Source organism: Ammospiza caudacuta, chromosome 1 (assembly GCF_027887145.1).
Source record: "Ammospiza caudacuta isolate bAmmCau1 chromosome 1, bAmmCau1.pri, whole genome shotgun sequence".
Taxonomy (NCBI): Eukaryota; Metazoa; Chordata; class Aves; order Passeriformes; family Passerellidae; genus Ammospiza; species Ammospiza caudacuta.
Genome location: NC_080593.1, coordinates 44,920,341 through 44,932,404, shown reverse-complemented (window position 1 = coordinate 44,932,404; position 12,064 = coordinate 44,920,341). Strand labels below are relative to the sequence as shown.

The following is a 12,064-nucleotide window of genomic DNA, read 5'->3' as shown; positions in this document are numbered from 1 at the left end:
GAGAGAGCTGTGAGCACCTCCAGTCCTTCCCTGGGATGAGTGCAATGCTCACCCTGATTTTCCTTATTTTTTTTCCTGGATCTCTTTTGGGTCGTTTTTCTATGTTTTTTAACATGCTTCTGTACCTTCTTCTCTTTTCACTGGTCTATAAACAACCTACCATTTTACCATCTCCAGATCTGCATTTTTTTTACCTGACCATCTGTGAGTTGTGTAGTGCCAGTGCCAGCCTGTGCCCCATCTTCTACCATGCCATACCTGTGCTCCTCTGTGCTGCATCCTGCATCCCCACAGCTCAAGGACCCTGCTGTTGTACCAAACTTGTATTTCTACACACTGTTCTGTGTCTGAGTGAAAAATGTCTCATTCTGCACAGAATGGGGGAAACTAAGGGAGCGACAGCTATCACATGCTGTCGTGGCACCTCAGGCCACTTCTGTCTCTGTGCAAATCCTGTCCCCTGTAAGCACTTCTGTCCCTCTGAGTGGCTGCATCCGACTTGGTGATTTCACAAGAAGCCAGCAGGACCCCAGCACAGCACATCAGTGCTTTCTCAGCTCAGCCCCAAAGCTCTGCCCAGGAAGCCAACACGTTCATATAGGCATGAGCATTAGAGAAGAGGAAACATACATTTAAATCCAAACAGGCTCATCTGGAAGAAAACATTGGTTTTCAATGCAGCTATGAATTAAGGTAAGAGACAATTATATTTCCCCTATAATTTGACAGAGCAAAATGAGACAAAATGGTGTCTCATGAACTTAAGGAAATTCTTCACTGCTTAGTGCTTGGAACCGAAATGATATTTAATTTGGGTAAAGATGATGTGGGTACTGTTTACAAACTGTGGAAGTAAAAAGGGAAGCACTTCTGTTAACAAAGCGAACCAGGGCAGATAAATTTTACTCAGTCACTAGTTATTTGTGGCATCTTGTGGTACGAGGAATATTCACCCTGGGTAGAAATCCTCAAGGTTAGTAAATGCTGATATATGACTAGTGTGCAACATTAAGCTAGAAGGACAGAGTGAGAAGATACAGCCCTTCTACTTCATTAGAAGTTTTTTCTTTGATGTCTGCAGAGATTTCACAACTCACCAGCATTGTTTGCTTCTAGTTTTAGTCAGTGAACCAACATCCAAAATATCACTGATACTGAAGGACAGCCCAAAGGAGAAAATCTGGTAGTCAATATAAAGCACCTGATACAGACAGACCAGCAAGAGAGCAATGGAAATTAAAGATATTTTAAAGCCCTTACCTTTCTGTATAGCATACTTGATTTTCCTGTGACTCAGCTTTCCACAGGAAAGATGTTACATGAAGATGTCTGCTGGTTTGGGTGAGACATTTGAGTAATGCCACAGTGGTGGCAACCCACTGAGTACTTGTGAGATATAAACACAGATCCACAGCAGTGGTTTCCAAAATCTGGTCTGCTGGGGCAAGCCCTGTGTGCAGCCAGAGGCAGGGAACTGGATGACAGGATAAAAGAAGGCAACTGCAATGAATCAAAAGGGCTTCAGCAGTCCAGAAAAAGTCCAAAAGGGAGAAAAAAAGGCTAAAATTTGACAAAAGACAGCACATAATAAATTGAGACTAAGTCTCATAGAAAACTTGATATTCACAGGAAGGAGCTGGCAACTCCAGAACATAAATCTCAGCCATACATAATCAAGAAGGTTTAATGTGCTCTGCTCTCAGAAATGTTGGAGAAGGTGATTTAAAAGATCTCCAACTGCTGAAGAGCCTTCTCTGCTTTCTCAGGGATGCTGAGGCAATTTGAAATTTGGCACAAAAGGGGTGGGGGCCGGAAGCAAATAGATGCCACAATAAAGGCAGCGTGAGGACAGAACCAACAGTAACCATAAACAATTACAAACAGTGCGCATAGCTACAAATAATCACCTGTTTTTGCTGTCCCTTCAACAGAAAATACAAAAGAAATTTGAATGCTTCTTCAGAAGAGAAAGCCTGGGAAAAAGAATTACTGAGGTAAGAGAAAACACTGGGAAAAAGTTCAGCTATATATTTGAAAAAATAGATACAGAGTGCCTGAGCAACTGTGCAAGCAGAAAAGGCAATTAGGGGAAATTACAGGTTAGATGAAATTACTGTGAAATAAGTTTTCCAAGAAAATCCTGATCCTGGCAGTCACCATCCAGTCACCACTGTCAGATGACAGCCCCAGCCACGCAGTTCCCTGGAGGCAGCTCTTGGGAGGGCAGCTGCTCCCTCAGCTCTGCCACTGCTTCCCCAGCAGCTGAGTTAAAGTGCTCCCCAGCCTCTGTGAGCACCAAAATAAGCACTGCTCTACAACAATATCACTATTTACCGAATTTCCTATCCCCTGGCTGATCCCTGGCAGCAGGGCACTGCCAGGAAACCATCTCAGGCTGCAGAAGCTCTGCAGAGGTCCCTTGCTTCTGGGCAAGGGATCAAGACCACCCTGAGAGACATGGATGCAAATTTCAGAACCATTTCAGTGATTTTTGAACCTCAATTTTAACATGCAGGGGAGATACGGGAGTCTGAGTGGCACTGTCACATCATCTTTCCTGAATGCATGGAGTCATTTCTGAAACAGCTTCATGTGCTCAAGAGACTTGCTCATGCCCTGAAACATGAAACTATTGCCTGCTCCATTAAGTGTGCAGGCACCAAGGCTCCTGCATATCCACCCTGGCAGCCTCAGAGGGGCTTTGTCCACCCAGAGCTGAGATGAAACCACTGAAAGCTTCAGCTCCCTCTATAAATACACCAGCAACCACAGGGGTGAGCTGCCAGGGCTTTATCAGGACTTAACTTTGCCCTGGCAAACCACACGCTGCTGTGGTGAAGCGGTCTCTTCAAACTGGCACACAGCCAGTCTGCCTGGTGGGGCAAAAAAACAGCGAGTGGGGGGATGTTTCTGGGGGCAGGATGTGCCCAGGACGCCTGGGTTCAGTGCCCTGTGCCTGCTTTGCTGTGGGGGCAGCACAAACAACCTGAGTGAGGCCACCAGCCTGGCCAGTGAACTGAGGGAGCAAGGGCAAGGTTCAAAATAATACCTCTGTTGTTGCTCTGAAAGACAAGTGATGTAGCCCTTGACATTGGCAGAGACATCCAGCAGAAAGTCCGTGGTTTTGGGTTTTCTTTATACATCTTGAATACACCTAATTTTGATGTGATGGGCTAATATAAATCTTGTGCTCTGATTACTTGCTGCTACCTCCAGGTATGCATGGAGCATCATTGAGAAAGCACTTTCCAAAACTGTAATGCCCTAGGCAAAAGTGAGAGAGACTCTAGAGATTTTGGACTCTGCATTATCTCCTCCTGCCATCCATGATCAAAGTCTGATCTTTCCAAGTACATTTTTCCACCAAAAGCCTATGGTTTAAGTTTGTAGGTTTACATGCTTCCCTTTTTCAGCTAATGGTGTCTGCTTCTAATTTAGTTTGTGGTATTGGTGTAAAAACTGTAGAATTGGATCAGGAATCTGGCATTTTAAAAATATCTTTGACCTAAATACTTTTGTAAGGGGATCCAAGATCTTTGCAATATTCAGTCATGTTCTTATCAGCAGTGGTTTTATTGCTTTCTATTTCTGAGTCATTTACTTTTGACACTTTAGTGGCCTAATTCTTTGAAAGCCTCAGCATCATGTTTCTGCACCTTCAACTTCACCTTAAATTGGAAAATTCAATAACAAAGCATCCCAGAGAACTACTTGCTTTTAAAAAACTCATCCTCAAATTACTGGGGGAAGCCCCCATAAATTAAATTAATTACCAAATTGAAAAGCAATTATTAGGTTTGCAGAATTCTGATGGGCCACAGAAATAGTCCAGTTGATCTGAGAGTAAATAATAGAAGAAAGAAGAAACACCAAAGAAAGACATTTCCTCATCCTAAAGTCATTAAGGAAGAACTGGAGGGACAGCAAGCATGTGGCATTACTCCACACTCACTCAGAAGCTGGGGAGGAATGAAAAAATAACTGGTTAGGTGGGAAAATACACAGGTTTCACCAGGGTGGTTATTTGATAATAACCTCTCCAAACTGTGCTGCTTTCTTTCCACAGCTATCACGATAGCCTCACTGCTAACCCCACAGCAGCAGCTGCTCCGTGGTTTTCAGAGGACCCTCTTCCTTCCAGGGCTCACATCCCATTTAATATTTGAGCTAGCTGGTGCTGGGCAGAGCTCAAAGGGTTTAGCTTTTACAGTCATTTATTACCAGAAGAGAGTCATGGTTGTTCAGAGAATTGTGCCCCAACCTGATCTGCCTCCCTGCCTGTCAAGGGCTGTAGGATTTAATCCAGCACCCTCCTACTCAGCTTCTCCACTATGTCTGGCCTAAACCCATTTCTCAGACTGATACCTTCTCTCAAAGTGAAGACCCTCAGACATGCAGAGACGTCCTTTTCCTACCTGAAGTCTGTTCCAGTCATTAGCCTTTTACTATTAAAAATGTTCATCTTATTCCTGTCTTGCATGTTTCTGATTTGAATTTCCCTGCATCACTGTAAAGGATAGCTAATCTAATCTCACTCAAATAATTAGCAAGATTATTAACATAAACAAAAGTGATATCTGGTGCTACCAATTTATGCCTGCATCCCCTGTATCGAGCTCTGCTATGGTAAAGTCATCCCTCTTTTGTTCTTTCCCACCTGGAAGCCCTTTTAACACCTGAGGGTTGCATCAGCTTTTCTTGCAGTCTAGTTTCCTTTCAGATATGCCCCCACTGTTGAGACATGGCCCGTGTTGTTTAACTCCCAAGCATGTTACTTTGGTTACATTTGGCTCCATTAGGGCCAATGTGAATCATCCAGGAAGCCCCAGATTATTCAGCTTGTCTGAATCACTCTCTAGTCCTGTAACCCTTCTATCACGTGCCCCTGCCAGCTCTCATTGCCAATGTGCTTTCAGAACAATGATGAAAACACCAAAGAGTTTTTGGCTTTCAACTTGTCATTTCCACAGACATTTTGCAAGCAATATTCCCAGTTCAGCAAGGCTTCTTCCATGGATGTCTGTCTTTTGAGATCTGATATCTAACTGCTCCAAATCCCATTGCAATGCTTTGTTGGTCTTTCTTTGGGCTGGAGACGTGTTACCAAATAAGCATGCAGTGCAAGTCAGAGCTCCAATTCGCCCACACAGATCCCTTTTTCAGCCTTGCAATCCCATCAAATGCCCAAACTAAAAATCCTCTTCTACAAAGCCACACAGATTGACTTTAGCTGCACTCTGCCCCTTACCAGTTTAAATTCATTTTGCCTGAGTTAAGGGTTAGGTTAGACCAGCCCTCTCACCTTGCTTCCCACTTTCAAAGGTCTGCATGTAGAGGTGGAATAGGGAAACATCTCCCCACTTCAGGACTGAATGAAACTTAAGATTTAAAGTAACTGCATTTGGTGGCATGGGCTTGCTTTTGACCCTGGCTATCTAACATGATCACAACCAGCTCCACAGGCCATTGCCTATTAATGGAACCACCCTGACCTGAAAAATAAACTAAGTGAATTACAGGAACTAGCAGGGTGTAGGACTAGAAACCAGGTCCCATCTCTGGTTAATGTATTAACCCTAACACCTACGTTTGGGGTGGTGTATTATCTAAACCATGGGTAGAGGTGTCTGTGGCAGTCTAATTTCTGTGGTAGCTGCTTGCCAGTTTTACCCAGAGTGCTATCTCCTCCTAGTTCTCACCCAGTTCTGGTTATTTACTTTAATATCTTTTCTTTTGTGTGTTAGAAGTGCCACCATAGCTTCAACATTTCATTTGGAGGTGCCTGAGGTCATCCCTGTGTTCTTGCTGAGAATCACTATCTTGTAAGAAGCAGGCGGGTGTAGTTGCAAATGCAAAAAAGCAAGAGCATTTATATTTGGGTGGGGTGATGGCAGCTCAGATCTAAGGGTGAAAAAGGGATACTCACACACCTGTAGGGTTTCACAGGGTTTCTCACAAAGCCTACAGTTTTCCAGGGCCAGCTGATTCATCAGGTTATTCCGAGTGCATTGAAAACATGTTTTTTCTAGCATGAGAAAAGCATGTAAGCATCACTCAGAAATGCTGACTAAGGTATAAAAATCTTTCTGAGGCTGAAATACTTTTATTAGCATATTGTGCAAACCTGAAGCGTGACCCTCTAGCAGAGGTCTGGATTTGGTCATTGTTTTCACTTCTTTTAATTTGGTGGTAGGAGCAGCATGAGAGGGAGGCAAACTGCTTGTTGATCTCCCTCTTTTTGGCAGTAAAGCCTGTAACATGGTACTTGGCTAAAGTGCCAGGGGTGATACCTGGAAAGAATCTGATATATCTGATATCTAGACATATAAACAGGATTTGCTCTTATGTCACCCAGCCTGGTGCCAGTGTAGCTTGAAGATTGAAATGCAACTTCTGTTCCATAGAGGAGTTTGCAGACCTCTCGCAATTTCACTTCCCTCTGTATTTCATGGGGTGCACATGGTGGTTGGGTTGAGAAACCAGGGGTCCTGGTCTTGCAGACTTTGGTCTTTGAGGTAGCTACAAACATGATTAGGAGCAGAAGTGTTTGTGAAGAGTGGGGTGTAAAATTGATGGGGAAATCCGGAGAGAGAGAAAAGTGGTTGAGCAGTTCCATGAGAAGCAGAAGTGAATCTACTATTTCCTGTAGTCAGCAAGGGAAAATATCTCATGGAGAAACCTCAAAGCATTGTAGTCCTCCTGTGTCCTCTACACTCTTCAGTTCACTCTGGAGGTGAACATTTATTGTAAGCATAAAAGAGAAAATTGTGTTGAAGCTGATGGTAAGAAACCTGCACCGTGTGCTGCAGTGGACTTTGGGAGGCTGACAGAGAATATGTGACAGGAAAGGATGGAGGGTGGTCAGATCTAAGTTTCTCTCTTTAAGGTGCAATATAATTTCAACACATTATCCCTATCTGGCATGGGCTGGGTTCTGGGAGCCCTTTGAAATTTGCAGCCCATTCACTGAGTATCAACAGTTGAAACTGAGCAAAGTGGTATCAGAGGAGCTAAATACTCAAACAGTGCTGGTAGCATTGCCTGTGCAGCATGAGTGGTGGTGGAAGGATATGAGTGACTGCTGATAAATGAAATCCAGGAGACAGAGAGTGAATAAGCCACAGACTGCCAGCAGATTCAAACACCAATGTCATTTTAGTAAGTGCAGTCCTTGCTTGCCTCTGGACATGCAATACACAGTCTTACCTTTCCATTGCTGTAGGTACCACAGACCCCACAAGCACCCAACCAAGGGTAAAGGAAATAATTTGTTACTGTAGAAATTAATGATCCTCATCAGTAAGCTAGAGGAGATTACTTGACTGAAAAGGTATTTCAGGAAATATCCCAGCACAAGCAATGTTTCTGTTTACTTCACTGAGGCCCGGAGTTTCTCCTGTACATCTGTGTAAATGTTCTCCAGTGAAGAAGGTGGCCATTCCCACAATCAACTCTCTCTCCAGGCAATGTCCAGTTTAGAAGTCTGTGCAGAATTCTGCCAGACCTGAGGGCTAGCCCCTGGTGGGAGCTGCATTTCCTTCTTTGTGTGATATCCTGTGTCCAACAGAGCACAATGAATTCTACAGACACATATGGAAACTCTTCAGACAAGCTTCCTTTCTCAATTAAGGGAGCAAGCATGTTAAAAACCAGCATAGCTCAAGGTTCTTAGAGAGGAGAGTAAAGCAATGTGCATTTCCTCTCTCCAGAGCAGGGATTTCACACTGCACAGACAGTCAGGGCAAGCATCACCAAACAGCTCTCTCTGGATGACAGCATAATTAGCAAAGGTGTTAAGGGGATACAAGCAGGCGTTGATCAGTTTTTTCCTCTTTGTCTGATGAGACCTCTGGTTGTCATATCAGGAATGACATGTCTGAAACAGGAGCTGACTTGGCAGAGAAGAAGCTGGAGCAGTTTGCAGAAACAGCACGATCTCTGTCTGGCATTGCCGCAGAATCACAGGGATAGGACAGGACTTCTGGAGGTCTCTCGTCCAAACCCATGCACAGAGCAGGGCCAGCTGAGTTTCAAGTACTTCCAGGGATTAGATCTCACAACCTCTCTGGAGCCCCATCCTGGTGTTTGACCACCATCATGGCAAAAATTTATTTTCAATACATTAAGTAATGATATCCCATGGCTATTGCTATTTATTCCCCCAAGGAAAGTTTCTGCTTTGCCTTTACACCTTCTCCCTAAATCCCTCTTGAGACATCTCTTGTTGAGGCTGACCAAACCCTTCTCATGGGCCATGTGCTCCTGCCCCAATCAGTCCCTTGTGCAGCCCTCAGCCACCGCTCCTTGAGTGCAGAACTAGCTGTGGAGCACATGAGCCCACAGAGAAAGGCGTGGGCTCTGGGTGCACAGATGGGTGCAGGAACAGCTCAGTGGCAAAGAAGCTGGGAGGGCTGACAGTGACACATATTCAGCACAGGAGATTTGGTACCCTGCTGCTTTTTCTGCATACATTTAATCTAAGAAAGAAAGAAATCAGGATGGGATAGCAGAAAATGATGGGTTATTGAGATTATATGGGATATCTCCTGCTCATATGTGTATCACTCAACAGGGCAGATAAAGAGATGGCAACTCTTTATTTATGTCACCAGTAGAAAATCAATATCTTTTTTGCAATTGCTGTCAGCTTCTGCCCCAGCACCAAAGCTTTTCCAGCTTGTATCCCTTTTCCTGTGCTGGTGCCAGATACCTCCTCTCCAGAGGCTGGAGAACTGAAGCCACTGTAATCCCTGTATTCCTTTACCCGTGCTGGTGCCAGATACCCCCTCTCCAGAGGCTGGAGAATTGAAGCCACTGTTATCCCTGGGCTGACATGCAGGGACTGGACAGACTCTGAACGCAGACTCAGCTCCCAATTCAAGTGGATAGATACTGCAAGAGCCACTCTGCCCATGGGCGTGCCTGCCTGCTGCAAACAGCTCTCCCCATTCTGCGCCCATGCCCCAGAGCTACCAGCGCTGAGACAGCCTTTTCTAGCCCACTTTTCCTGTATGCGAACCACAAAGATGTTTTTAGAGTCTCTAGGCAGACATTCAGGTTTGAACATTCAGGTTAAAAATGTTTTAAAATTGAGAGCCTGAATTAGACAAAAAATACACTCTTTAAGATATTGCTACAAAATAAGAGGCCAGAACTTCACAGCCAACACCACAAACGATGCTCTGGCAATGAGGCATTAGGGGAAAATGTCAGTATGGTCACAGTAGCTACTTATGGGGAAGATTGTTGTAGTTACCACCATGTCATAGAAAACTGTCTCACACCTGAGGACATCTTTATTTCAAGTTCAATTTTGAATGGCTTATTTGAAACAGAAGTTATAAAAATGATTGCTGTTGCTGAAATGTGGATTCCAATCACTTAGCTGTAAGTGTCAGGAGTCAGATTAGCTATGCACCATCAGCACCCACTACTGAGCAGTGTGTCCATGCTCACCTTATATCCAGGAAAAGAAGTTTCATCAGTGTGGTCAGTGGTCTGGAAAGCAGTCTGTCTTGTCTTGAAGCAGATTTGGCCTGACCTGCATTGGATGAATATGCACTGCTCTTTGTTGGCTGTACTGATAACATCTCCCACTAACAGGAGATGTAAACATAGGCAGCCTGTGCTCACTGAACTGAGTCCCTTCTGTACAGGCAGCGGGGGGTTCCTGTGACAAGATGTGGCCAAGGGGTAGTTGTTAGTTGCAGTTTGGTTATCACTGACCTTTTCTTTCAGTCTCAGCTTTAACAGGCTGGTTTGGCCATGTAATCACCTCCCTGGGCTTCTGGACAGTGTATCACACTCACTTTGTTTCATCTCCTACAGTGAGACCAAGTAATGGATACTTCCAAGCTCTTTACCCAACCAGGGAGCAGACCAAATACAGCAACATCTGCACTCCTAGAGGATTTTTGATTCCTTGCAAACAGAAATCTTTGCAGGGACTTGAACACCACATTCTAAAGGAGAGCAGATGAAATGACAGGTGCTCTGTTTTTGGGTGTGCAGACCACTGAGCCTAGAGGTCACACACCTGCACCCTACAGTCTCTTTGGATTCAGCCAAGGTGAATTCCTGGCTGCAGCCTACAGCCAGAGCAGGAGCAGTCATGAGATGCTTTGTTACTTGAGGAAAAGGGTCAATATATTTTCTCTTATTTTGATCATAGGATGATTTTTAGAAAAGCCTCATCAAAGACAGGCTTGCTGCCAGCAATGTCTCAGTAAAGACTCGCTCCTCCCTTATCAGCAAGCATCAGCTCAGGCCTGGTCAAACTGGGTGCCTTGTACCCTTCCAGCCCAGGGTTGGTGAGAGCGGAAGATGGGGCTGTTGGGGTGTTTATAGGCACTGAATCTGATCAACATCTACTTATGAACTATCGTTTCCTGCCAAGCACTGCCCACAGACCAACAGCACCTGCCTTGCTCGTGGTGCTGCCATGCATCACATGCACAGCTCAGCCAGATCTCAGCTCAGCTCCTGCTGCACTTCAATAAGTAGGGGCTTATGTGACAGCCCTTGAAAATCTCATTAATTTTTTTATTATTCTAAAGAGTTAATTTTCAGTGAAGTGCATGTAACAGCAGAGTCTGGGCTTTTGTCATAACATAACTACCATCAGCTCCACAGTAATACAACCCTCACTAAAATAAATAGTGACAAAATCCCAAAGTATGCTTGGTGCAGTCTTTCAGTATTTACCACAGCACATATAAGATCACTCTAATGTTATTTTCTTTACTCTTTCCATTTTGCCTCTAGCCAGCAAATTCAGCATGACAGAAGCCTACTCACAAGCCACAACTGAATATGTTTACGATGAAGATGCTTTCTTCTGCAATAAAACCGACATCCAAGAGTTTGGGAAAATATTTCTGCCACTATTTTACATCATCGTGTTTGCTCTTGGCCTCACGGGGAATCTAATGGTAGTTTTTGCCATTGTGAAAGGCAATAAAAAAAGCATCACTGACATCTATCTCCTGAACTTGGCCATCTCTGACCTTCTCTTTGTGATCTCCCTCCCATTCTGGGCGTCCAACACAGTCCGTGGATGGACTCTTGGGACCGTTGCATGTACTGCTGTTTCCTCACTGTATTACATTGGTTTCTTTGGGGGAATGTTCTTTATCACTGCTATCAGCATTGACAGGTACTTGGCCATTGTCAGGGCAACTTACTCTCTGAGCTCCAGGACAGTTAGACATGGCCTTCTGGTAAGCTGTGGAGTGTGGGCAATAGCAGTGCTAGTGTCAGTGCCACAGTTTGTGTTCTCCCAGCTCATAGAAAATTACTGCATTGCTGTCTACCCAGAGAAGCTGGAGAACATCTGGCCAGTGTTCTGCAATATGGAGCTGAACACCATTGGCTTTCTCATCCCAGTCTGTATCATATTCTATTGCTACTGTGGGATCATCAAAACTCTTCTGTCCTGCAAAAATCAGAAAAAAGCCCGAGCCATAAAACTGATATTGGTTGTGGTGGTGGTTTTTTTTCTGTTTTGGTCCCCCTACAATGTACTGATTTTTCTAGATACTTTAAATCACTGTGAGTTATTCACAGATTGCAACCAAATTAAGTCATTGGACTATGCAATGCACCTGGCTGAAACCATTGCATTCAGTCACTGTTGTCTCAATCCTTTTATCTATGCATTTGCTGGGGAAAAATTCAGGAAATACCTTTATCATGTCTGCTTGAAGTACTGTCCATTCCTGTGTTTCTGTGGGCCCTGCAGTCACTACCAGGTCTCTCATTCACTTAGTTATGCAGAAAGTGTGGTGAACAGCAACATAACCCAGAACACCAGTGACCAGGACGGCTCTGTCTTCGTCTAAAAGGGTCTCAGAAGGAGAAATGTATCAATACATGTCTTCTGCAGGGATAGCAGCCACTGAGGGGTTCCATTTACCCATCTGAAGAGCCTTAAAGGTTGCCCTGAATTACTGACATGCCTCTAGTTAACCATTAAATATACTAAAACAGCAAAGATTTTAAAAACAAAAGCAATACAATATGTCAGTGTTGGACATGGAATGGAATCAAAAGCAAGTAAGAGGGA

At 44.2% G+C, this 12,064-nt stretch overlaps 1 protein-coding gene across 1 annotated transcript; it reads left to right on the top strand.

Annotated features, from left to right (window-relative positions):
- The first annotated feature begins 525 nt into the window (after positions 1 to 525).
- LOC131566999 (CX3C chemokine receptor 1-like) lies at positions 526 to 11,840 on the top strand. Its single transcript, XM_058818478.1, has 3 exons — positions 526 to 693; positions 1,932 to 1,994; positions 10,765 to 11,840. Exon 3 carries the CDS (start codon positions 10,779 to 10,781, stop codon positions 11,838 to 11,840), a length of 1,062 nt encoding a protein of 353 aa, XP_058674461.1. The 5' UTR covers positions 526 to 693; positions 1,932 to 1,994; positions 10,765 to 10,778.
- The last annotated feature ends 224 nt before the right edge of the window (positions 11,841 to 12,064 follow it).